Source organism: Chelonia mydas, chromosome 1 (assembly GCF_015237465.2).
Source record: "Chelonia mydas isolate rCheMyd1 chromosome 1, rCheMyd1.pri.v2, whole genome shotgun sequence".
Taxonomy (NCBI): domain Eukaryota; kingdom Metazoa; phylum Chordata; order Testudines; family Cheloniidae; genus Chelonia; species Chelonia mydas.
Genome location: NC_057849.1, coordinates 218691013 through 218718342, shown reverse-complemented (window position 1 = coordinate 218718342; position 27330 = coordinate 218691013). Strand labels below are relative to the sequence as shown.

Genomic DNA, 27330 nt, shown 5'->3' with positions numbered 1-27330 from the left:
TAAAAACATGTAACCGACACATACAATTACACTACAGCATTGTTGAGATGTGCAGCTTTTCTTCACTCAGGGCCCGATCCAGTTTCCTTTGAAATCAATGGCAATTGTTGCATTGACTTTAGTAGGAGTTGGATCAGAGCCTAAGGGTAACACTTCTTTTCATTGTTATACAAAGGTGGGAATGAGGCAGTCAGTCTAATAACCTTATGCACCATGTTTCTTTGTCATGTAATACATTTCAGATGATCAGCACTATACCGCACATTTTCTTTGCAACTTTCTTTTTCCACTTGCAAAACACTCCATACGCTGATAAAGCTAGAGTCCTGGTGCCAGTTCTAATTACATGATTTACATGAGAAAATAGAAAATGATTTTCTCAAGGGTTAAGTCTCCTGATTTTCAAAAAGCTGAAATGAAGATTTTGGGCCAGATTCTGATGTTAATTACATTGGTGTAAATCTGACTTCAGTAGAATTACTGTGTCTCTGTTGATTTCAGTGGAATTACTGTGGATTTACACTAGTGTTACTGAGAGCGGAAGCTACCCCGTTAATGGCAACAGACTCACTAAAGTAAATGGAAATGACGAGTCTTTTCAAGTAAGTAGCAGTGTCTAACAAGCTCAGTTAATTTCACTACTTCATTTAGCGCATAGATATAGACATACACTGGATGCTGAAGTGCCAAGATCCCTGAATGTAAGGCTGCCTGCTTGTCTCTCAATAGCTTAGCTACCAGAACTGGCTGAAAATTTTCCATCAAAACTTTTCTTTTTATTAAATGGAAAATCGGGGATTTGATTAAATGCAAATGTTCATCGAAAGCATCTGCTTTCCTCAACATTTTCCCCCTTTTTCAGTGGGAAACAGAATTTTTTTGGCAGAAAACTGAAAAACAATTGGTTTGGGTTTTTTCAATGAAAAGTCAAAATTTTGCACTGAAAATTTCAGTAAAAATGACTGTTTATTTTTTTTTTCATTGGAATTCTCCAAAGAGAGCGGGGGATTGCAACCACCTCTGTGAGATATGGAGGGCTTGTCTAGATGAACAGTTAGCACACAGCAAGCTGGGGTATACACCTACCTTGCAGTAGCTTGCCGCACACTAACCATTGATATGGACCCTGCTACTGTGCACTAAAAGTTCTATAGTGCCCTTTGATCACCCTCACTTTGAAATGGGAGTAGATCAAAGTGCACAGAAGAACTTTTAGTTGACCGGCAGCGAGGTCTACACAGATGTTTGTGCTCGCAGGCTAGTGCACTGTTCATTTATATCCCAACTTGCCGTGCGCTAACTGGTCTCAGACAAGCCACGACTTTCTCACCATATAAACCAGATCCTATGCTTTAATGATCATCGTGGTACAGAACCTCTATTGCTTGAGGAGAGAAAGGTGAATTTAGGGTTTAATCCTGCAAAGTGCTGGATGCCTCCTGTGAGGTACTGAGCAACCCGACTGGGGACCTGAGAGTTTTTTGCACCTTATAAGATCAGGGGTCTAGTGGGAGCCACACCTAATGCTGTCAGGCTCTGTGTACAATCATCCTCACACAGTCCTGCTGGTGTATTCCAATCCTTGGCCTCATGAGCAATCTGGACCAGTTCTGCAGTGTTTTTATGATGTGTTACACTGTCCATAGGGGATTAGAGAGACCACCCAATTCATTTCCTCTTGTGACTTATTGAGGATTTGAACCTGGTTGTCAGTGGTGAAAAGATATAGGTACAAAGCCATCAGGCCACCTACTGTTTTGGTGCTGTGGCTCTTTTTTTTTTTTTTTTTTTAATTTATGAAAGTTGAATGCAAAGGAGAGTGCTCATTTAACAATTTGAACGTGGTACATTGCAATTGTGATCCCTATTAAATTGGGGGCAGTTTCTGACTCTCTGGTTGTGTTATTCTTAAGATCCAACCTGATATAGATAATATAGGGAGCTTAATCTTGCGCAGACCATTGATGTCAGTGACTAAACTTCCATATGCTTTAATGAAAGTAAGGTCTGGTCCATTATATGGTATAATGTGGTTTACACTGTCTTCCATGGAGCTGCTCCATTTTACAATGGCTAAAGTTTTTGCTCAATGCATATTTATGTTGCTTCTACATAATAATGCAAAGAATAGAACAAGTTTTGTGCACAGAATTTAGAAATGTCTGTGTGAGGTATACAGCGGTCCATTTATTTTTTTTTGTAAGTGTTAACTCGTCTGTATGACACTGCAGTTTCATTTTAACTATTGCCTACTTGAGAACCTGATTCTTAATCGCATGCCACACAGAAAACAGTAATTCTTCAACGATCCTCCATAAAATACCAGGTTTGCTGAGCATTTCTACAGATGTTTTTCTCCATGAAAAATCGGCAATTGATGCTGACCAGCACTGCAGCTTTGAATGAAAGTGCAGCTTTGACATCCACTCCAAGATTGTATTCTTCTTTCCTAGAACTCTAAACCCAAGCTTCTTTTAAAGTTAAGACACCAACGGTTTTGTTTCTAATTTAAAAACCCCAGGCAGATAGAAACAATGTAACGATGCAGCAGAGTTAACAGATTATTGGAGAGGAGGAACCTGATCACAATAAATAGTATACTCTAAAGAAATCATCTTTTATATATTATATTAATGATCCACTTAGATTGCTTCTTGGCATTGGTAAGGTTCTGTTACAAATATTTTAGATTTTTTCCTATTACTTCTAAAAGGAATTGGCAGCATTAAAAACCAGTTACAAAACAAATGTGCTTCAAAAACCTAAAGTAAAATTGCTGGGTTATTAGCAGCAGTTCTGGAACGCTAACAGAGGAAAAACAACAGTAATTGTAGTGGCAAAACTGGCATGACGTACAGAAAACGTATTTTACAGCTAGTCAGTGGCTGGAATGTTAATGTTAGCTGTAGGCCATGTTGTTTTCCTTTCAGTGGTGAGAAATTAACACTTTTAATTAAATATGAAAATATATGTGGTTTGCAGTGTTGTTGCTGCTGTGTTGGTCCCAGGATATTAGAGAGACAAGTTGGGTGAGGTAATACGTTTTATTGGAGCAACTTCTGTTGGTGAAAGGGAGAAGCTTTTGACATACACAGAGTTCTTCTTCAGGTCTGGGCCTGAAGAAGAACTCTGTGTAGCTCAAAAGCTTGTCTTTTTTTCCACTAGCAGAAGTTGCTCCAATAAAATCTATTCCCTAGCCTACTTTGTCTTGTGAAAATATATAGCAGGGGATAGAAATGGGTACACAACTCTTGACATTTATCTGATTTTTAACAAGTTTACTAAATGACAGTCACTGACTTGACAATACTGAATGAAAAATACTGACGTTACACAGATTTTACAGTAAGATTATGGTATGCTGCTGCTAAGCAGAGTCACAAACATATTCTAATAAAACTGCAGCTGCCCACAGCTGAGGCACATGCCATTTTACTCCTATTTATTGAGAGAGAAAGCTTATATACTGTAGGTTTGCTGAAGTTTAATAAATAAGGTCAACTTATAATATATAAAACCATATAAACATTTATATGCTACATGCATATCATATAATTTAAAGTAATAATTTATATAGCAAAGAAATGCAGACTTATGTTCGTCCTATTTTTCTCGACAACGCACACACGCAGGATGTGTCTATTCTTATCCATCGCCAGCCTACGAGTTTATTGTTTTCCGAAGTCAGTGCTCTTACATACGTTTGGGATGTTTTGCACTGGGAGTTCCAGTGTTTATCATCAATGCCACGGCAGCCATTTTTTACCGGTTTGGCTGCTTTACACCTTGTTTCGTAAAAATATTGTTTGACGGGAGAGTTGCCTGTTTTAATTTCTCCTAGCACTGTTACCTGGTGTCCTCTAATGTCGATAGCGGATGATTTGTCCGTGACCCATAAACTTTCACTGTCACATACAGAATATTCCCCTCGATGGCTCTTATGTTCTGCATACCTTTTCCTCCTGGAGGTTCTGTTCACCACTACAGAATTTCCAATATAATCTTCCATGAGATACAAAGGTGGAGGTTCCAATGGGGTATTGTCACTCAAGAGGACCCGGGGAGAACTGTAGCGTTTCTGGTGCCTTAATAGTTCTGCATCCATTGGGATAACTGGCTGGAAGTCTGATTTCACATTTTCAACTCCATCCACGTCCTGCTGAGACTCTGTTTTCTGCATAGTGTTTTGATAGTTTTCCTTGATATCTACCATCTGCTTGGAGAGTTTGTTTTTCAAAATGTCTGCCTGAATGAGTTTAATAATGAGAGAATTTATCGACTCTTCTGGCAGACTCCTTTGATCCATGTTGGTAGATTGGATGCCACGAAGATAAGCAAGAAATATCACATAAAACAAGATGGACATCACCTTGTTCACCTGTAAGATCTGAAAAGAAACACAGAGTTAACTTAGAGCCAATGAAATCAGAATTACTGGATGCAGTAGGATAGTCCTGACTTTTTTTAACGTGTCTGACAGATGTTAGTCTGTGTAGACGAAGCTAGACCATGTGTTTGTTACAAGCTATTCCAAATATTTAATTACGTTTTATGAAATAATATGGGTGACCCTTTATTATTAGTTCCATCTACATTTCATCCACTTTTCAGGCAGGATGATTTTATTTTTTGATTTTCACAGAGAGCTAGGTTAGTATGACCATATGGCATGTCTACACTGCCCCACAGTTAGTACTGAGAGGGCAGTGCACGCCAAAGTGCCTGCCATTCTATAACTCTCCTATGTGGACACGGGCAGTGTGAACTAAAAAGGTTCATAGTTTGCACTACTGTAGTCTTCTTCAAACCAGACTGCATTAATGTGAAGTAGGAACCTCTCAGTTCATACCTGCAGCTTCCAAACAGGAGAGTTACAGTGCAACATTTTGGTGTGCACTGCTATTCACATGCCCCGTCGTCTGAACTGCAGGGCAGTGTAGACCAGGGAGTCTCAATCTTTTTTCATTTGCAGACCCCTAAAAAATTTCAAATATAGGTGTGAACCACTCTGGAAATTATGAATGGAGGGGTGGACCCTTTAGGAAATCTATTGTCTGTACATATAGTTGAATTCCATTCAGTCCGTTTTCAGTCAGTCTTTTGCAGACCCCTTAGATGGGGTCTGTGGACGACAGGTTGAGAACCACTGGTGTAGACAAGTCTTAAGTTCCTCTCTCTACAAAGACATGTCCCCTCCACCTGGAAAGCATGGCACAAACTGTAGGCTAGGTCATTTTTCCACAGTCCTTTTAGCAGACACACCTCGTACTAAGAACTGAGATTATGCAGGCTAGCACTGAGAGGGGGTGTTGGGTTAAATTCATTGGTGGTGTAAACTGAGGAAACTCCATTAGTGTCATTGACTCTGTCAGTACAAGACTTCATGGACTGAGCAAGCTTAAAGTTTCAGCTCTATAAATGAATAACCATTTGAACAAGCCTGTTGAAAAATAATTTTAATACTAATTGGAGACCATTTGAATAAGCCACTGTATAATCGGTTTTCTTAAGGATTGGCCTGACCACTAGATGTACGTGGGGGAGGGGAGATCAGAATTTACTCGGGAGCAATATGGAAACAATACCTCGCTGCTACATAGCATTGTGTATCAGTAGGCCTGAAAGTGCTTAAAAAAGGTCAGTGCCATCAACCCCCTTTTTACGTATGGGGAAACTAAGGCACAGAGAGGGGGAAGTGACCTGCCCAATGTCACTCATCAGGTCAGTGGTAGAGCTGGAAATAGAACCCAGATCGCCCGAGTCTCAGGAAGTGCTGTATCTGTAGACCGCCATGCGCTGGGGAATAAAAACAGTAGCAGTGGTTCAGCCCACAGTGCTGTTCCTCCCTCTGTACAGATGGCTTTTGAAGTAGGAGCACGTAGCCCAGAGACAGGGAAACACAGGGATGAGAGGTTTCTTAGCCTTTATTTTTGGAAAGCCATCATTTGCCCTGTACAAGGCAAGTATGAGCTATAGATGGATTCACAGGGCATTTGAGCTGTGTGTTCTTTCGTAGTTGATTCTACATTCTGCACAAAGTGGGCTAAAATTTGACTTCAATGGGAGAAGTGAGGGGCTCACCTTCTCTGAAAATGGTGGTGTTTGTTAGGAAGCCTACATATAGGTTAAGGAACAAGAGTTTAAAAACGAGGACCCTAAGGCTTGGCTCCTCTCCCCATGGTTCAGCAACTGCGTAATTCTATGGGATTCTTATACCACCGAAGTATCTGAGTGTCCTCCAGTAGCACATTAAGAGATGTGACTCATATCTGTCATAACGGTTTCAGTTTTTCTCTCATCCCCTTTGCAGGGGGAGAACTGTATGTGCAGTATCATGCTTTCTGTTAAGGGACCTGTTCTGGGTTGACTTTTTGTGTGTCTTTAACTGAACACACAGCTACGTGTTTACAATTTCAAAAGTGTTGAGCATTCCGAAGCTGTCATAAATGCTAGGTACCCATTGCTTTAAATCTTGGCCTAGGTGCGTAACTTTAGGCATCCAACTTTGAACATTTTAGCCTAAGATAATTGCAACTCCAATTGTACTAAAAATGGATATTCTAATAATATTCAGTGCTTATAAAAATAATTCAAAACAATCAACAAGCAATTACCCAGAACATTGCAGTGTTTGCGACCAGCATTTATAAGTATAAGATTAGAGAGCACTTTTTTCAAGAATCATGCATGCACCTCCGAATGCATACCACATATGACAAGATACGTAAGGTCATATATTTTATTGGGCCAACTTCACAGAGCTCTTCTTCAGGTCTGGGGAATGTAACCAGAGTGCCTAAGCTAAATACAAGTTATATAGTGGCCGTGACACAGTGTTTGAGCTGATCCGTAAGTGAAGTGGTTGTTTTAATTTGAATTACACATACTGCTGTACAAATAAGTGCCATTGGTCAACTTTGAAACGGTTAAACTGGGGAAAATACACAGCAAGAACTTCAGAGGCAGTCTCTGAACAGTTATAATGAAACTCATATATAACTCATTTAGCAATACTGAATTTCCTACTTTGTACTTTGGAACTGCAGCAAAATCAGAGTTGCCCTCTGTGAATGTGGTGATCTGTCCTTTTATGGACAAGAAATGTGTTTTCTCCATTCTTATCTTTGTTACCGTATGAGTTCACCTAAACCTAAACTCTGTTGCTTACAGCAAAGTTATGCTCTGTGTGTGTGTAAAATAAAAACCAGTCAAATGCTTATTGCTCTTCAGATAAAAATGACCTTCAGTGTAGATGGATCTCAGGGTACAAATGACACACTGTGTAAAAGACTCATGGCATGCAGCACTTGGTCTTGCTAAGTAAATCATTTGAACAACCAACATTTCATAATGCGTTGCTCAGCAGGTTTAACACAGCACTCGGGGGGCTACTGCTGTGCCCCCGGCAGAAAGGTCAGCATAATGGTCACCGAAGCTAATGCTGTGCTCCAGTCAACTGCTCCAAATATACCCATGCCAATATATAGTTGCATGTAATAACTTGGCTATCAGGTTTCAAAAGCGAAGTGGTCGCTAACAAAACCTACACCTTGGAAGTAGTTGATAATGTGGGAAAAGTGAAGGTGGATGCTCTGCATAAGCTGGACAGGGACTTGCAGCGTGTGAAAAGTAAAGGGTCAGGACCTCATGAGTACCTTTTGCAGAAAATCCTACTCCTGACTTGTAGCTGTAAGGCTAGACATCAGATCCAGCACTCAGAGCATACCTGAGGCAGTATCACAGGCAGGATATTTTTGGGTACATCTACACTTGCAGCTTTGTATAGCATACAGTCACCACCTGCCTAGCTCACCTGGGACTAAATGGCTGTGTAGGCACAGCTTAGATGGGTAGAATAGAAAAGAGTTCCCTACCTGCCTGAACCCCCATGATATATACCCAACCTGCTCTCGACATGCCCAAGCAATGCCTCCCACATCTACACCGCTATTTTCAGTGTGTCTTCCTCACTGCCAGAGCCTTTCCCCGCTGCCAGAGCTTTTCCCTGCTGCATGTCACTATCCTGCAGTGACAAATGTGGATGCAGCCTGGCTTTCATTGCAGCGTGTAGCTGCATGTATAGTGCCAATGTAACGCCGACAGACCCCGGTTGTCGGCAGGTGGGATTGAACCTGGGACCTCTGGAGCTTAGTGCATGAGCCTCTACTGCATGAGCTAAAAGCCAACCGGCTCTTAGCTAAGACTGTAGAGCAGACTCATTTTATCTCTCTTTAAAGTGGTCTCGGTGCCACTGGATGGGACAGAACACCACACCCAGAAGGTGTGTGGGTTACACCAATGTTCTACACACTTCCATAAGTCTAGCTATAGCCTTAGATCACTCAGAAGCTACAGCTGGTTGATAATGTCTGCTCGCCTCTTTGATATTAGCCCTAGGCAGCATATTAAACTTGTTCCCTGACAGTTATATGGTTCTCCTATTTGCTTCCACGTGCAATTCAAGACTTTTTTTATTTCCAACTATAAAGCCCTAAATCGTTTGGGCCAGGGCTACGTGAGATCAGTTTGTCTTCATGAGCTGCCACATTAGCTGAGGTCAGCTGTGACACCTGGGTTAGTTTACTAATGTAAGTTACCCCATTAAGCTGTACCAGTTTAAGGGCTAGTCTACACCGGCAATGCTAAAGCACTGCCGAGGCAGCGCTTTAACGTGGCTTGTGTGGTCGTGGCACAGCTTCTCTCCCAGCGCTCTAAAACAACCACCTTCTTGGTCACTTAGGACAAAATTGTCAAAAGTGCCTAAGTGAGTTGCCCAGGGTAGCACACTGAGTCAACAGCATGGTGGGGAGGAGGGGGAGAGGGAAAATGAAGGTCTCCTGAATCTGCAATCTGCTTTCATGATGAGTCTGTGGGGCCACTCTGATTTGTTGATTGTATCTTGTCAAATGGTCACTCAAGCCTTTTCTAAAGCTTCACTGAATGGTAAAATGTTTCCATGTGGTGACAGTTTTGTGTTAATAAATTGGAATAAACTGATTTCAGAATGGTTAAAAATGGCATGTATAATAGATAGAAACATGACCACCTCAGAAATACCTGACCATTGCCAACAGAGAACTTAACACCAATTCTTCAAATGCTTAGCTCATCAAAATGGGAAATGACTGCCTAGGAAGGAGTACTGCAGAAAGGGATCTGGGGGTCATAGTGGATCACAAGCTTAATATGAGTCAACAGTGTAACACTGTTGGGGAAAAAAAATAAGCAAACATCATTCTGGGATGTATTAGCAGGAGTGTTGTAAGCAAGACACTAGTAGTAATTGTTCCACTCTACTCCGCACTGATTAGGCCTCAACTGGAGTATTGTGTCCAGTTTTGAGCACCACATTTCAGGAAAGATGTGGACAAATTGGAGAAAGTCCAGAGAAGCGCAACAAAAATGATTAAAGGTCTAGAAAACATGACCTATGAGGGAAGATTGAAAATATTGGGTTTGTTTAGTCTAGAAAAGAGAAGAGTGAGAGGGGATGTGATAATAGTTTTCAAGCACATAAAAGGTTGTTACAAGGAGGAGGGAGAAGAATTGTTCTTCTTAACCTCTGAGGATAGGACAAGAAGCAATGGGCTTAAATTACAGCAAAGGAGGTTTAGGTTGGACATTAGGAAAAACTTCCTTTCAGGGTAGTTTAGCCCTGGAATAAATTGCCTCGAGAGGTTGTGGAATCTCCATCATTGGAGATTTTTAAGAGCAGGTCAGGAATGGTCTAGATAATACTTAGTCCTGACATGAGTGCAGAGGACTGGACTAGATGACCTCTCGAGGTCCCTTCCAGTCCCATGATTCTATCATCTTTTGGAACGTGGGTTGCTTTTTGCACCTTATGTAAAGGTAGTTCTATCTGGTTTTGGCTCTGTACCTTCAACCATTCACTGACTTCATTAGGAGTTCAGGGTACTCAGCACCTTCCTATAGGCACTCAGCACTCCCCAGTTTCCTTCAGCAGTCCCTGTGAGATACTTACTATCAACGTCCGGTGCAATATCAACCATGCTAGCTCTATCCCCAGGTTTATAATCAAATTCAGAAATCAGAACACTTCCATCACCTACCAGGTCCTTTCCAGTTGTGACTTATTTTAATTTGTCATTTTCATGGCTTGATACATAAGCCCTGTCTGTCTAGGCCTATAAGATTGCTGTAGCCTGGTTCTCCATTGACTCACTTTGTTGTGTCGGTGGTGTTAGGTGTAAGGACTGTGAGTCAGGACTCCGCAGTTCTATTTAGCTGTGTTACTGATTTGTTGGGTGACCTTGGGCAAATCATGATCTCCATTCCTTAGTTTCTGCATCTGCAAAATGAGGATTGGGGTGAGGCTTAAGTACCGTTCATAAATTGCTTTGAAATTCTTGGACAAAAGGTGCTATAAACACAAAGTATTATAATCAATATTTTTCTTATGACATGCTGATTACAAAAAAAAAGTAGGAAACATTCATTTTTGAAAGGACTCCTTTTGCTTCCTTTCCTCCTGGCCTCCCTTTTTGTTTCATCCCTCAAAGGAAGGATTGATGATGCTATGCCTGGAGAGTGAAATTTGGTGTGAGAAATACACACAGTGGCCATTTGTTGTTAACCTAGAAAGAGGACATGGATGTCAGGGGAGGAATGTTAGAGTCCCCTGTAATGTAAGTGGGCTACCTGAAGAAGAATAGTAGAGATGTGTCTCTGCTCAGTATGTAAAGATATCTTTCTCCCCATTCTTTAATGGCATTTATGGCATTGTTACGACGTGTATTTACATGAGTATTCAGAATGGAAATGTTTGTGCAATCTTCTTCTATCTAGGTACATATATGGCTCTCATCCCATTAATATCTTTCTAATACACACACATTTATAGGTTCAGCCACACAACATTCCCATGAGGAAGCAAAATGCTATTTCCTCCCTTTTACAAAGGGCGGAACTGAGGCATAAAGAAATTAAACGACTTGCCCAAGGTTACACAGGAAGTCTGGGGCAGAGCTGGAAGCTGAAGCCAGATTTCCCAAATCCTAGTCTACTGCCTTATCCTCAAAGACTACCTTGGAAGCTCTTTGAGAGTTTGGGAGCTAAGTGGTCAAGTGATTAGCATGCTAAATGTGTAGACAGTGTGTCATCTACTGAGGAAGCAGAAACGATTCCATGTGACTTAAGTTACCAGTCAAGTAGTTAATTAAGCCCAGCAAATACTTAAAGCAGTAGTTGTGGCAAATGGTTTGCAAGTGCCCAGAAGCTGAAATATTTCCAGGTATCTCATTAACTACGTAATTCTGAGCACCATCCACACCTGTAAAAATCTAAGGGCCAGATCCTGAGGTGGTGTAAATAAGAATATCTCTATTGCCTGCATGGAACCTATGCTAAGTTTACCCTAACAGAGAACCTAGCCTGCACATCCTCACCCCCCAAGATCATTTTCAAATGGAAAAATGGTCAAATGCTTCAAATTGTTCACTGCAGATAGTTCAAGCAGCTCTAGTATTAGGCCTAATTTGATGTAACCTTTTCATTAATGAGCTTTAATGGCAGAAGGGTCAAAGAGAAAATTAATTACATTTGCAGCTGAATGGGGAGGGGATGCAAACACCAGTGAGCAGAGAGAAATACAATCTCTGCTGGGGACCTGAAGAGGTTAGAAAAATTGGCAGAAAATAACAATGAGAGTCAAACTAGAAATTGTAAGCTAGTACACCAGGGGAATAATAATCCTAAACAAAGCTATTCAGTGGGAAAGAGAAACTTCGAAAGCAGCAATGCCTAACCAGACCTAGAAGGGATATAAAGCCTTGGTGAGGCACAATATTTAATAAATCTAAATACTGGACAGAAACATAGATGTGAACTTAAAATGGGAAGTAATGGCAAAGAAATCCAATGTTTGTTTGAGCTGTTTATGCAGAAGCATCCTACTAGAGAGCAGAGACGGGACGGTCTTTCTATAGCAGTGGTTTTCAACCTTTTTTCATTTGCGGCCCCTTAAAAAATTTCAAATGGAGGTGTGGACCCCTTTGGAAATCTTAGACAGTCTGCAGACTCCACAGACCAGAGGTTTAAAAACACTGCTCTATAGCATTGGAAGGCATATAGAACATTGCATGCAATTCTGAGGGCAGAAGGATGTTGCCATAGCATAGGAGGAGGATGGAAGACCAACAAAAATGAATTTAGGGCTTGCGGCACAGGCTTTGGAGGAAAGGTCAAAGAAGTAAATCTGTATAATTTGGCGATGTGGTGACAAAGAGGGCACGAGGCCATGATAACCCAATGGAAAGCACCAGTGAGAGAGAGGGGTTTGTTTTTTTTAAGAGTGGTGGAAAAGGGTATAATCAGGAGAAATGGGATTAAACTAAGGAAAGGGAAGTTAAGGCTGATTATCAAGAATAAGAAGTTTTTGAGTTGTACAAGATGTTCATAACAAAACCAAAGCCACACAAAAGAGGCATGGTTTCATGTTTCATTAGTCTTGAAACTCCATCTAAGTTTGTTGAACAGTTTTGTAAAGGTTCACAAACTTTCCAAGTAAACCTGAACCTAGTCTGGCTCAACTAATGGTTTTGCATCAAAATCAGGCAATAGTTGCAGTTCCTCTTGGTTTCAACTGAGATTTGCTTTGAAGGCTTAATCTCCCCATAATTAAGGTTGAGACCAGTCTTCCATCTGAAGTTTACTTCTGCCCATGCCCCATTATTTTGCTGAACACAAACCAATCCTCTTGAAATTTCACAGACATAATCTTTATTTCAGAGTAGAATTCTTCAGGAAAGTTCAAGGCCCAGGTCTCAAGGAATTGGGAAACGCATTTGGGTGAAATGGTTTGGTTTTATTTGTTTTTAAATGCTGTTCTCCCTTAGATCATTTTTTAAATTATTTTTGATTTGTTAAAATGAGAAATGACATTAGTCAAAGACTAAATTTGTTTTAATTTGTTGTTCCATTTGATACTGGTGACTTTGACAAGTTGTTAGGGCAGTCGGGAGAAGGGGAAATGCAGTTAAGGGCATATGAACAATCAGGGTCCTGCCCCTCTGCTTCCATACTGATGATAATTAGAATCTTAGAGCTGATCAAAAGTTTCTACACCAAAATGTTTCCATTGGAACATGGAGCTTCATCAGCACTGCAAGTTTCTGTTGGAAGATGTTGCTTATTTGTATGATGCTTTTAGATTTTCCAGTCAGAGAATTCAAAATGAAAATTTTTGTTTCAAATTGACATTTCAGAATGTAATGACCTTTTTTTGCTTGGATTTGACTTAAAATGTAGATGTTTTGGTTTTTGGAAATGGAAGAGAAAACATTTTTTTAATGATCTTTAATTTTCGGGTATTACCCCCCCCTTTTGAGCTTTTTCACTTTCACCTCTGAAAAACGGGAGTGGGGGGACAGTAAAAATAAATTGTGCGCATGTGATAGAAATCGTTTTCACACTGTTTTGCAATTGGTATATTTGATTTCATTTCAGAATTATTATATTTTGTATTATCGCAGTGCCAAGTTGCCCCAGTCACGGAGCAGGACCCCATTGTGCTAGGTGCTGTACAAACAGAATAAAATTATGGTTCCTGCCACCAAAAAACTTAGAAACTAAGTATAAGACCAGCGAGAACAGTTGGATACAGACAGACTGGGAGAGCACAAGGAAACAATAACAAATGTTGTTTAGAATTGAAATGAAACACAAATTTCTGCAGAAAACCCTGAAATTTTTTTCTCAAATTTTGAACTGGGATTTCTCCCACAAAATTTTCTTCAAAGAAAAAAAAAAAAAGGATTTTCTGACTAGCTCTAATATGATTTTTAAAGAACATAATGGTTTATTTTACATGTGACTCCCAAGATTAGGGGGTGCTCTTATTAGAATGTTTTACTCTTCATCTTATCGGCCTCAAACGTGTCTTTCAGGTACAGCCTGGTGGCAGGGAGCTGTACTGCCACTGGAGAATTTCTCCTTCCACTCCTATTAGGCTAGTGGTGCTAAAACTGTGGGGCATGCTCCCCTATGGGGGCATGGAGGAATGTTTGGGGGGACATGGTGGGGCCTGCGGCAGTCCCCATGGGGGCAGGGAGGGAGCACCACTCAGCCCCACTCCACCCCAGTTCTGCTCCCAGCAGACTCTGACTCCGACTCCCAGCTCTGCGCCTGGCCCCAGCCCACAATCTGGCTGCAGCTTTGCTCCCAACCCCAGCCCCGCCCCCAGCTTTGGCCCCCGGGCACAGCTCTGCTCTCGGCCCTGGCCCCAGCCCTGCTCCCAGCTTTGGCCCCCAGCCGCAGCTTTGCTCCCAGCCCTGGTTCCAGCCCTGCCTGCAGGCTCAGCCCCTGGTTGCAGCTCCCTCCTGGCCCCAGACCTGGCTTCAGCCTTTGCCCCTTTGTCCCTGTGCCCCCCACCCCCAAGAGCCATGGCCCCACTTCCAGGGTGAAGCATAGTTAGGGGTGGGGGAAGGGCATGACCGTGGAAAAGTTTGGGGACCATGACATTAGGTGGTGTACTGATACCCCCCTCTGCTGGACCGGAACTGCTCCATTGACTGATGCACAATGAGGGGCAAAGCCATTGTCCTATCTCTTCTTCATCCCTCTGGGGTGATGTTCACCCATGGGGGAACATTAAGGCAGCTGTCTTTGTGCTTCATTGAGCACCAGGACTGCAACCGTGACGGGTCATTGCACAAAATACATGGTGGGGGAGCTACATTTAATTTAAATCCAAACTGCACCTGTGTTTGCTTTCCAAGGTCCCATGGCTCCTGGCTTCTTCAGAGCCATACAGCCCACAGAAAGATGCACTTGGCTACTTTGTGAATCAAAAAGAGAACTTTCTTCTCTGTTTTCCCTGAAGGTACACATGCCTCCAAACAGAAAAGTCTTGTTTGACACACAGCTCCAATATATATATACAGATACAAAAACAACTAAGGCCAGAGCTCTCACTACAGGACTTGGGGCCTGATCCAAACACCATAATAGTCACTGGTCAGACTCCCATTGAATTCAGTGAGTTTTGGAAAAGGCTCTTTCACAGTAAGGACAAAGGAGACTGTGATTACAATGAATCAGAGTTAGATGCTGATTCTGCTGCGCATAAAGTGCATAAAGTTGAATCAAGGCCATAAAGAGAAACATAAATAACACCAGCGAGCATACTGCTGTAAATATTTAATCCCTTCTGCCAAAAAAAAAAAATAATAATTGCACAAATGTAGTAGCTTTTCTGAAATCAAGAAATCTTGACGGGCTTAAATAACGACTTCTACAGCACTTATCAAAAATGAATCCAAGCCTTGTAAATTTATTGCTATATGGCCCCATCTGATAAAGTAAGTACAAGTGCTTTTCTAGGTGTGAGACTGGAGATTGCCTGTTCCTACCAATAACAGAAAAGCCTGGGCTCCACTAGAAAAAGTTTGCTGGTATCGTTATACCATCAAATGTTCCTAGTGGGGAGACAGCTTATCCCAGCACAAGCCCTAGTGTAGACACAGTTACGCTACTGGCATAGCTCGTACCAGTTCCCCAAATGAAATAAGCTATACCAGCAAAAGGACCTTTTAGCCAGTATAACTGTCTCCACTAGGACTTTTGCTAGTATAGAAACGTCATTTAAAAAAAAAAAATCACACCCTTAGCCCACATTACTAGCTGTGTGTGTAGTGTTGCCATGAGTTTTAAGGCAGTTCAAATTACTTTGGCTACTCTCCATGTTTTGTTGTCTTTTAAAGCAGAACTTTACCTTTGAATTCGGTAGTATATGTTCTTTTGCATAAAATTTCCAGTATAAAATTCTGTTAAGTGTTCTGTTAAGTTCAAAGGGACTACTCCTGTGCTTTCAGTTAAGCACATGCTTAAGTGCTTTGCTGGATTGGGTTCAGAATGCTCAGCATCATGGAGAAACAAACTCGTGCACATAAACTCAGAGCATGATCTTTGCATCCTTATTATACATATGCAATTGTTGCACTTTTGCCAGTTATAACATGAGGCTAAACCAAAAACCACCTTGCTTTTGCAAATCTCACACTAACATCAAAATCATCATACTTTTACTTATATCTTAATACAGATGCCATCTTGATGCCAACTCACATTTCCTTCTTCCTCATCACTAAAAGCATTTGAAGGAATAATTTCAGAATGTGGGATATCTGATATGTCTGGCAGCATGCAGCATATACTAATAGCTAGATATTAGAAGAAAATAGGCTTTGAACACTATCGGCAGTGGGTCTAGGTGGTAGGCAAATTAGATACATTGCAGCTGGTTTAAACGAGGAATTTATCTCCCCTTAAGCAATCGGGTAACTGGCAACCCTTTTTAGCTACTGTGTAACAAAGCAATGCTACTTATGAAGCTCACTATAATTATACAGCTCAGTGTGTGAATGTGAAGGAGGAACCAGGGAACTGGAACTAGAGAAAGGACTTCAGAGTAGTTTATTGCTCAGCTCTCTTCAGCCCTTCATATACATGCTTTATAAATTTCATGGAGGAATCCCACTGACAGCTGATCACCACAAGAGTTACTGCATAGATTCATAGATACGAAGGTCAGAAGGGACCATTATGATCATCTAGTCTGACCTCCTGCGCAACGCAGGCCACAGAATCTCACCCAATAACTCCTGCGAAAAACCTCTCACCTATGTCTGAGCTATTGAAGTCCTCAAATCATGGTTTAAAGACTTCAAGGAGCAGAGAATCCTCCAGCAAGTGAGCTGTGCCCCATGCTACAGAGGAAGACGAAAAACCCCCAGGGCCTCTTCCAATCTGCCCTGGAGGAAAATTCCTTCCCGACCCCAAATATGGCAATCAGCTAAACCCTGAGCATGTGGGCAAAATTCACCAGCCAGATACTACAGAGAATTCTTTCCTGGGTAACTCAGATCCCACCCCATCTAACATCCCATCACAGGCCATTGTGCCTATTTACCACAAATAGTTAAAGATCAATTAATTGCCAAAATCATGTTATCCCATCATACCATCTCCTCCATAAGCTTATCGAGTTTAATCTTAAAGCCAGATAGGTCTTCTGCCCCCACTGCTTCCCTTGGAAGGCTATTCCAGAACTTCACTCCTCTGATGGTTAGAAACCTTCATCTAATTTCAAGTCTAAACTTCCCAATGACCAGTTTCTATCCATTTGTTCTTGTGTCCACATTGGTACTGAGCTTGTTTGCTTAAATAATTCCTCTCTTATATGGGCAGTGGCAGAGGGGTGTTCATTTTCTTACGAATCATCAGGTGTCCACCACTGCTGGAGGCAGGATTGGACACACAAAATCTGGGAAGGACTCTGGTGTCAGATTGGAGATCACTGTAGGATTAGGTCCATAGGCTGATGCATTATGGAAAACATTACATTCCAATATTTGACAAAGCTCTTTCATGCTATAATAACTCATGTGTAAAATGTGCTGTTTTGTTTATTTGACCGCTTCTGCACAGAACTCAATGAGCTGTATTCCCCAATTATATTCTGGAATGTTATCCAGATGGATATCATGGTTGGATTTTTCCATCAGGTTATGGCCCCTCTGCGCTACTTCAGGAGCACAAAAGGGGCCATGATCCAGCTGCAAATGCCCAGCAACAAATTCTAATGGTGTATGTAAACTCGCTGTTGGTGCATCTGTGCCATAGCTGGGGCCTGTGCCTCTACCTTCTCCTCCGCAGCTTAGGGGCATGTCAGGTGAAGAAAGGAGCATGATGGAACTCTGTTAGGTATACCCAGGAGCAGTGCTAAATTGTATCAGCCCTGGGAGAGGCCCCAGAACCATTGTAGGTACTTATGTGGCCCCCATCACCACACTATTTGAGCACTTCCCAATCTTCAATGTATTTATCCTCACAACACCCCTGTGAGATAGGTGAGTGATGGTATTCCTGGGGAATTTGAGGCACAGAGAGACTAAGACCTTGTCTCGACTATACATGAAAGTCGATCTAAGCTAAGCAATTTGAGTTACATTAATAGCTTAGATCTACTTACCGCAGAGTCCACACTACGCGATGTTGATGGGAGACGCTCTCCCGTCGACTCCTCCTACTCTTCTCCATCCTGTGGAGTGTAGAAGTTGATGGGAGAGCGATCATGGTTGATTTAGTGGGTCTTCATTAGACCCGCTAAATCGACCACTGATGCATCCATCACCGCAACATCAATCCTCCAGTATGTGTAGGCAAGCCCTATGTAACTTGGCCAAACTTGAAGTCTGTGGCAGAGCAGGGAAGGGAACCCAGGTCACCCTAGTTCTAAGGGATGGCCGTAACCACTAGACCATCCTTCCTCTCCCTGGTTCCTAGCTATTGCCCTCCCCCTCCAATCTCATGCTGTACCAAGCAAACTCTATAAAGTTAACAGGTCAAATCAGAAATGCTTCTACCTCTGTCTAAATTATTACTTGCGTTATTTATTTGGGTCCCTAAAAGATGAAGCGTTGGGGGGGAAGAGATGAAAAGGTGTCGAGAAAATATAATGCAAGGCATCTATGGGTAAATCATATTTGATGATCTCAGATGTCTTCTGAAATTGAGAATGACTTGGCAACAGGCTGTACTAGTAGAGGATCAATGTAATTCAGGTGTAATGCACTTCATTTGCTTTCCCCTTTTAGCAAGAAAAAAAATCAGATGTTTTATTATTTTTTCAGGTGGGGTGAGCCAAATCTTAGATTTTAATGTGCTCAGTAGAAATCCCTGATTAAAATAATCAAAGTGTTGTTGTCCTGCAGGAAGTGGAAATGAAGCATGCTCATTTTGGACTACAGCATAACCCTGCAATGTGGCCTGAGTAAGGGCCACACACAGCTGCATCACCCCAGGAGAAGCCCAGAAAATAAATTGATTCAGATTCACTGTTCCTCCCCTGCTCCCCTTCTGCTCTGGTGAAAGAGTAAGCGACTTCATCTCTTTCCATGGAGAAGCTTACTCTCCCCTGCTCCCAGCCAGCTGCTCTTGCCAGTGAGTAAGGGAAGTGGGATGAAGTTAGGGCTCCTCGCATTCCCCATCTCTCTACCACCGCTCCCCACCCACTTGCTCTCAGGGCACATAGACATACCCGAGCTAGCTTTCATTGAGTTAGAGCAAAGTTAGCTCAAGTGACAATAGCAGTGAAGCCACAGCAGCTGCTTGAGTGTCCTGAGTGGGTGGGGCTAGACCTAGGGTGGCCAGATAGCAAGCGTGAAAAACTGGGACGGGGGAGGGGTAATAGGCACCTATATAAGACAAATAAGCCCCAAATATCTGGACTGTCCCTATAAAATCCAGGATATCTGATCCCTCTAGCTAGACCATGCAGTGAACTGTGTTCCTGCAGCTTTACGGCTCTTGTTATCTAAACTAGCTTGGGTTACATCTATGTATGCTGCAGTCACAACTCCTGCATTCAGTGTAGACACATCCGTAGTGAGGATATTGGGTGAGCAGCCCTGATCTCTCTGCTGCAGCCAAAATCAGGATGTGAGCAGGCTGAGCTAGGGAGTAACAGGAGGGGATGGAGAGGTTTATTCTTTCTTCTTCCAGTGAATAAGGGCTATGACAGTCTAGCTCTCTGAAGACGTTTGTGGTGGAGTTTCACCCAGCAAATATAATCCATGTAGATGGAGAATAAAGGGCCCTGTTAAAATGCCACAACATTACCAGTGCTAGAAAGCTGGAACAGTATTCACTGAAACCTCTGAAAGTAGGTAATCTGTTTCCTAACCTAAGCGTAACCTGTTTCTAGAAAATATGGAGGAGACCCCAGTGTAAAAACAGAGCAAAGCAATCACATCCTTAGGAACTTCTGGGAGGCGTACAGATGGGCAAACTCTTTAGAGAAGGTGAGAGGTCACTTAACATCCTGAGATAATTGGATGCAAGGGGGATAATAAGTTTTCAGACTTATTTGACAACGGGAAGCTTAAGTAGTTTACTGAGCTGCAAGCAAGAGTGTAGGGCTTCCGTTGAGGGGAAGGCAGCTTTATGCAGTGGCTATCACTGAGGGGAAGAATATACACATTTGGAAAAGAGCTCACATGCCCTCTTGGAAAACTGTTAAAAAGCTAAGGTTCAAAAGCACACCACACCTCAAGAATTTAATGTCCTCCTATACCGTATGATTGAGCTCCCTCTCCCCGCCCCCATAGTTACAGTACAAATGGGGACAGGGTTTGTGGTTTGAATGTAGATTGGACTAAGAATTAGGTGAGTGAAGAGAAGAGAAGAACATGACAATCCAACATGGATGCAATTAAAAATATTCTCTAAATGCCACCGGACTGTGGTGCATAGACAGAGGTTTGGTTTACATGGAACACATTTGTGCTGGAGATACTTAGGCAAGATAAGGAATTTTAGAGGCACATATTGGGACTACTGAAAAAAAGAAGAAAATGGGACATTTTCTCCCATTTGCAAGGGGCACCAACAGCTCTGGGTGGCCCATTGGTAGTTGGGATTGAACCTGTGACTTTTGGATCTTAATGCATGGGTATCTGCTACCTGACCTAAAACACCAACTCTTAGCCAAGGCTGTAGCAGGCTCATCAATCTCCAGGTGGCCAAGCCACCACCAAAGGGGGACAGAGTGCCATACCAAGTAGGCATGGGTTACATACAACACTTGAAATCAAAGATCTTGGGTAAAATTCTGTTTTCATTCACACACAAACCAAGTGACTTTAAGAGTTACTTGCTTATAATTGAAATTACAACATGGCCTATTGTCTGAGCTTGTCAGATTTCCATTAGACTACTGTTAGTGCTGGTGACATGTTCTCAGGGAACCCAAAAGGGAATGGGTCAGGCATTAATGCTTATGATCACCATGACTGAAAATAACCTGAAAGAATTTAAGAAAAAACGTGATGTATTCTGCTCTCAATTACATTGATGTAGACTCAGCATAACTCTAATGACTTCAGTGGTGTTACTCCTGATTTATCCTGGTGCAACTGGGAACAGAAATTGACTCGTATAGAACAGAACTGGTATCTTGGACCTGAGAAGGTGGAATGAGAGAAATGTTTGCAAGTTACTGGGCAATGTGGTCATAGAGAACACTATGGTTCCTTCCTGATTTGATGTGTTCTACACATGGGCCCGAACTAAGATCTCCGATCCCAACACTTCTTCCCTTTCCCTCAAACTTTGATACATTTTGGATCTGAACCTTGGAGCCCCCACAAGTGTTAACCCAAATGTTTTTCAGTTACATAGCAGGAGGAAATATCTAACTTAATGAGAAAATGGACTAATTTCTCTTATTTTTATTAATACACTCCAGTTAAAGAGAGAAGGAAGGAGACTGCTGTAATCTTGGACTCCAATTCAGACAACACATGGATCTATGAAATTTGTTAACAAGCTGTGTTGCTCTTGAATTTGGCGTGTCAACCATAAGCAGATTCATCAGGCACCTGATTAGACCTCTTATGCTACCCCTTGATCCAGTGGATTGACAGTTGCCTATGAAATGAGCGCCCCATGACCAAAACATCTGTACCTGATTTTCAAAATAGATTCTTCACCTAATAAAAAAGCATATAGGTGTGCTGTATGAGAAGTCTTAGAACCTCTAACCTCTAGCTCAAGAGAACCTAGAGAACCTCTAGCTCAAGGTTTTTTGTTTTGTTCTCCTTCCTAGCAATTGACCCAGGAACTGGTCCTCAGATTGAGATTAGGTTTTAGAATGGTTCTCAAGGTTTGGGCTAGAGCAGTGGTTCTCAACCATGCAGGGGTCTTCCAGCGGGTACATCAACTCATCTAGATATTTGCCTAGTTTTACAACAGGCTACATAAAAAGCACTAGTGGGGTCAGTACCAACTAAAATTTCATACAGACTGACTTGTTTATACCAGACACTGAAATGTAAGTACAATATTTATATTCCAATTGATTTATTTTATAATTATGTGGCAAAAGTGAGAGTCAGCAATTTTTTAGTAACAGTGTGCTGTGACACGTTTGTATTTTTAGGTCTGATTTTGTAAGCAAGTAGTTTTTAAGTGAAGTGAAACTTGGGGATACACAAAACTCCCTTTGACAGGGGTACAGTAGTCTGGAAAGGTTGAGAGCCACTAGGCTAGAGAATAAATTGAGATTAGACTGAAGGTTTGGATTAGATATGCCAAAATCTCTCAAACTATTTTTATGAAAACACCTCCAAAGCCGTGGCTTCTCCTGATATCTTGCATGCTCTCCCCCATGCAGAAAAAAATACATAAAAGTTAGATGTAAAAGTTAGGCCCTTTCCCATTTTGAATGTGACTTAGGAGCAAAATGATAGGGGTCATTTAGGATCCTGGGATTTGAATCTGAATACTCCTGGAGTTAGAAGGGGTTTGGATTAGAGGTTGTGGTTTTGGGCCATTTTTGCTTTTCTCATTTTACTGTTTACTTTAGCTTTATCAGTCTCTTTACATATTCACATAACAGTGTATCATTGGACAGGGAGTAATCCAATAATAACACAGCCATCTATACCCTTCAGTATAGCAGAAGACTGATCCTGAGTCGAACTAGGCAAATAACTGTTTTTTTGATTTGCTGGCTATTCCAAAAAAATTGTGTGTGGGGGTTGTGTGGCAACACAAAACAAATTTTAAAAATTTTGTGGTGAACCAGAAAGTTGAAAAAATTCATGTTGGGTTGAACAAAGTGTTTTATTTGAACCGAAATAAAATATTTCGGTTTGTTGGAGTTTTTACCTTTTTAAACTTTGTTTTATGAAATTGAAGTAAATTTCAGATTAATACATTGTTTTGAATCAAAATGTGTCCTTTAAAAATGTTGAAACTAAATATTTTGTTTTTTGCTGATTTTTTTTGTTTTGTAATGAAATAGTTCAGTGAATTTGACACAAATTTGCATTTTTCTCTGAAAAAAGGCGTTCGCCACATTTTTTGGCCATGCTTTAGTCCTGTGGTTCTAATGCATACAAACTTGAGTAATAGACTCATACGTAGCAGGATACAGTCAGCAGCATTGTTATAAATTATAACATGCTCTGTCCTGATGACAAATCTGCCATCATCTGCTGTGCATGGACTCAGCCCTGAGGGCTTCTTTATTTAGGGTGATGTTTGCACAAGTGTGGGAAAGAACTAGGCACCCACCTCCTTTTGAAAATCTTTTCTCTCCTAAAACTTCCAGTACAATCAACTGGGGAGAATGAAATGAGTAAGGACTCCAGAATTTGACCCTATATGTTAGAATTTTTTTTGCAACAAAATGTAAAGTTCTTAAAATGTTATTAGTTGTCCATTGTACTGCAGAAGGGCAAAAATACTGTCATGAAACAACAACAAGGCAAAATGCAAAAAAAAAAAAAAAAAAAAGACACTCCCCGTTGCCAATCTACAGAGGAACAACAACAAATCCATGATCAGCACAAAATTTCCCTCAGACCCCCCCTTCCTGCACACCACCCAGAAATGGGTCGGATACTCTTTAGCAAAAATCTGACTAATATCCCTTTGAAGCTTGAAATTTTCTTATGTAGTTCCTTGTCCTTTTCCCTCTTGAAAACATTAGTCCTCCTTGCTTCAGTTACTCTTCTGGGTAACATATTCCATATGTTGAATACCCTTTGCATGAAATAGTTTAGACTAAACCCTCTTTTTATCCCCATGTCCTAATTTTAAGGTTTTACCACTGTGAAGGACTAATCTGGATCAGTTTGATCAGACTCTCCCATTTTATAAATGGCATTTAACTTACTACACATTCTCCTCTTTTCCATGACAAATCCCAACCGGGTCTTTCTTTATGAGAGCTGCTATTATAAACTCCTTTAAGTTCTACAGCTAATTGAACGCTGCTCTCTGACTTAGCTCATTATGATACTATTTGCTTTCATTCAAGTGCATTTTTAGAGTAATGCAACACAGAAGCCTATTGTTGTTGTTTTCCCCCCACAACTGCTTCACTTTGGGGTAAATGCCAAAAGGAGGGGGGAGGGTGTCACTTAATAGTGGCTTCCAATGTATTTTTTTCTCTCCTTTGTATACAACATGACTTTTCTCTGAGGCATTTATTCCTTTTTATTCTAAAATTGCATTGAACATCTGTAAATTAACAGCATAATTGTTATTGCTCCTTGTTGTGAGGTACAAGTTATTCACTAGAAAACTGCCCAGGCAGTGAAGAGAAATACAACTGTCTAATGCTTTATTCTCACCATGGATCCCTGCTGTCCTCTGGGCCTCACAGTTCTCTATTATACTGGTGCAAACAGTGAGGAAACTCCAGTGGGATCAATGGAATTAAACTGGCATAAACCCAGTGTGATTGAGAGAAGCATTAAACCCTCTGTGTGCACCTCCTGTTCAGTGTTGAACGACCAGTGCAGTATTTACAGCCAGAATTCTTTTCTGTTATCTAGCTGGTTTAATTGTGGCTTAATTTTGCCAATGTCTAGTTTGCACTGGTAAATCTACAGGTGAAAGATAAAGCGTTACAATCATTTTTAAAATGATATAAGAGTCCTCATGCAAAAGTTGCACTGGTTTACCTAACTATCTAAGGTATGTATCTGGTCCCCATCACTGTAGTGTCTGAGTGACTCACAATCTGTAATGTATTTACCCTTGCAACACTCCTGTGAGTAGGGAAGTGCTATTATCCCCCTTGCACAGATGAGGAGCTGAGGCACAGAAGGACTAAGTGACTTGCCCAAGGCCCTATGGGAAGTCTGTGGCAGAGCAAGGATTGAAATAAACAGATTTAAGTTAAATTTGTGGGATTTCTGAGTGTAGACAAGCCCCAAACATCATAGCTAAAGTTCAGAATATCTGTACTCAATCTGTAGAGTAAAAACATTGAAAAGATGGACCATGTGCAGGCCAGGTGTTCAGGGACCAGAGATGGGGCAGGATCCTTCCGTCTTATGCTCCATTGCCACTACTGTAGCCTCAGGGATTTAGTACTCCACAGTTGCACCCTCCTTCCATAGGAGGGTTTAGATCCAGATAGGCACTATTTGCAAGCCTCAAACTAGCCTTTGTATTTCCCACCAACTATCCCACACACTGCTGCGGAAGAAGTCCCTATCTGCCAAGCACTGCAGTGTAAATAGCTTCTTACGGTTGGAATAGCAGCCACGGAATGGCCCCACTGCATGGACCGGTGAGGGAGATTCCTTCCACCTCCCCCGCAAAGGAACTCCCAAGTAACACACACACTACAGCTGGAGATGTGCATGGAGGACACGGATCTTTAATTGAACTAATTTACAGGGCGGGAAGGACAGCTGTACTCAGTCTGCCTACTGAAGTGGTTTATATATACTTACTGTTCTGAATTTTTGTCTGCCACCAAAACGTTATGGCAATAATGCAGGGAATGTATTGGTACTGGGGCAGTGTGATCAAGGGCATATAGAAGGAGCTAGACTGGTAGCAGGAGGAGTATGTGTGCTCTATTTTTGGTTGTCCCTGTCAGGGTGGAGCAGACATCTTGTTATCCCCAGGAACCTGCCCTCAAATACTCTATCTGTGGTGTCTGGGAATAGTGTACACCTTAGATTCCTGAGACTGGGCTGGAGATCTGGCTCTTATAGAAAAGGGATCAAGCGGCAAAATCCTAGATTTTTAAATCTAAAGTCAAAGTATTGGGATTTGGGGTTTTGGTTTAGCCATTTCAATGCAGTGCAAACTATGTAATAACTAGTGTAAAAAACTATAGTGAATCTTGCAGAAATGGCTTCTGCCTCAATCTTACTCCAATCAACTCTACTTGTTTATCTATACAGTGCTTCAAAGATCTGGGTTTGAGGGGAACAGCAGGGTTGACAACTTTGCTCCTTAGGCACAATGAAACTTATCTACTCGAAAGGGAAAGCTTTTCTATGTAGGAGACAGCTGTCTCAGGGGCTGGTCTAAGACAAGTGCAAGGCACACATCTTTGACCTGCCATCTCTAATATAAGCACATAGCAATGTGTACAATAAAAACAAAACAAGCAAAAATAACCACCCACTAAAACAAAACATTCCACTGTATGTACCATTCTTCCTCTGGGGAGAGGAAGAACAAACTCTGTGTGACAAATATTAGTCATACCACTTATCGTACAACTGGAAGGCGCTCAGATACTATGGTGATGAAGGTTGTATAGGAATCCATAGGCTAGAATACAATTGTATAGAGAGTGGAAAAGAACAATAAATAGCAAACAACTAAGCAGTCATTAACTGATGTCTCCTGGGTAAAGTGAAATCATGGGCTTGCAAAAGACTGAAGAAACTAGGGTTGCCAACTTTCTAATTGCACAAACTGAACACCCTCGCTCTGCCCTGAGGACCTGCCTCTTCTCTGAGGCCCCCCCCCCCACTCACTTCATCCCCCCTCCTTCCTTCTCTCACTGTCCCCGCACTCTCATTCACTTTCACCAGACTGGGGTAAGGGGTTGGGGTGCGGGAGAGGGTGAGGGATCCAGCTTGGCTGGAGCTGCAGGCTCCGGGATGAGGTCACAAATGTGAGGGGTTTTAAGGTGTGGGAGGGGGCTCTGGGCTGGGCAGGGGGTTAGGTGTGTGTGGGGGGGTGCAGGCTATGAGCTGGGTGAGTGGGCTCTGGGGTGGGGCCAGGGATGAGGGGTTTGGGGTGCAGGAGGGGGCTCAGGCCTGGGGCAGAGGGTTGGGGTACAGAAGGGAGTGTGGGCTTTAGGAGGGGGTTTGGGGTGCAGAAGGGGGCTCAGGCCTAGGGCAGGGGGTTGGGGTCTGGGAGGGGGTTCAGGGTGTGGGCTCTGGCTGGGTGACTTACCTCAGACAGCGCCTGGAAGCGGACAGCATGTCTGGCTGCAGGCATCGTCCCCACAGCTCCCGTTGGCCATGGGAGCTCCAGAGCTGGTGCTTGGGGTGCCAGAAGCGCGTGGAGCCCCCTGGCTGCCCCTTTGCCTGCCCTAGGAGCCAGACATGCCGGCCGCATCCAGGAGCCACGCGGAGCCAGGGCAGGCAGGGAGCCTGCCTTACCGCCGCCGACCGGACCCGTCAGGGTCCCTTTTCGACCGGGTGTTCCAGTCGAAAACCAATTATTTGAAGTTTCTTTTAGGGTTGCCAGGCATTTGAACATGTGGTGTTATGAAGAGGAGAGGGGTTCTGAAATATTTAAGTGACAAAGGGAGAAGGGGGAGAGTCCCAAAGACTTGAGATATTGTCAACTCCAAGAGTTCAAAAATCTGTGTTGGGCCCCCAAATTATGAGATTGGCTTAAAAATCATGAGGTTTTTAGAAACAAGAGATTTTTGGGTGTGTTTTTTATTTGCCTTCTGTTTTTCTGAGCCTTTTGGGCTGCACTTGACTCAAGATTTGACACAGACTTTTCTTTGCAGCCAGGCTACCTACAAAC

The 27330-nt window shown here is 42.1% G+C and overlaps 1 protein-coding gene and 1 long non-coding RNA gene across 2 annotated transcripts in view; one reads left to right on the top strand and one right to left on the bottom strand.

Moving 5' to 3' along the window:
• LOC122463017 overlaps positions 1 to 27330 on the top strand; it is a 52602-nt gene that overhangs the window by 19992 nt on the left and 5280 nt on the right. The gene's annotated exons all lie outside the window — the stretch shown is intronic.
• Positions 1022 to 27330, bottom strand: part of NTF3 (neurotrophin 3) — a 58240-nt gene continuing 31931 nt past the window's right edge. Inside the window, exon 2 of the mRNA XM_007056919.4 lies at positions 1022 to 4387. Coding sequence (XP_007056981.2) covers positions 3593 to 4387 — 795 coding nt within the window. The 3' untranslated portion in view covers positions 1022 to 3592. The remainder of the gene's footprint in view (positions 4388 to 27330) is intronic.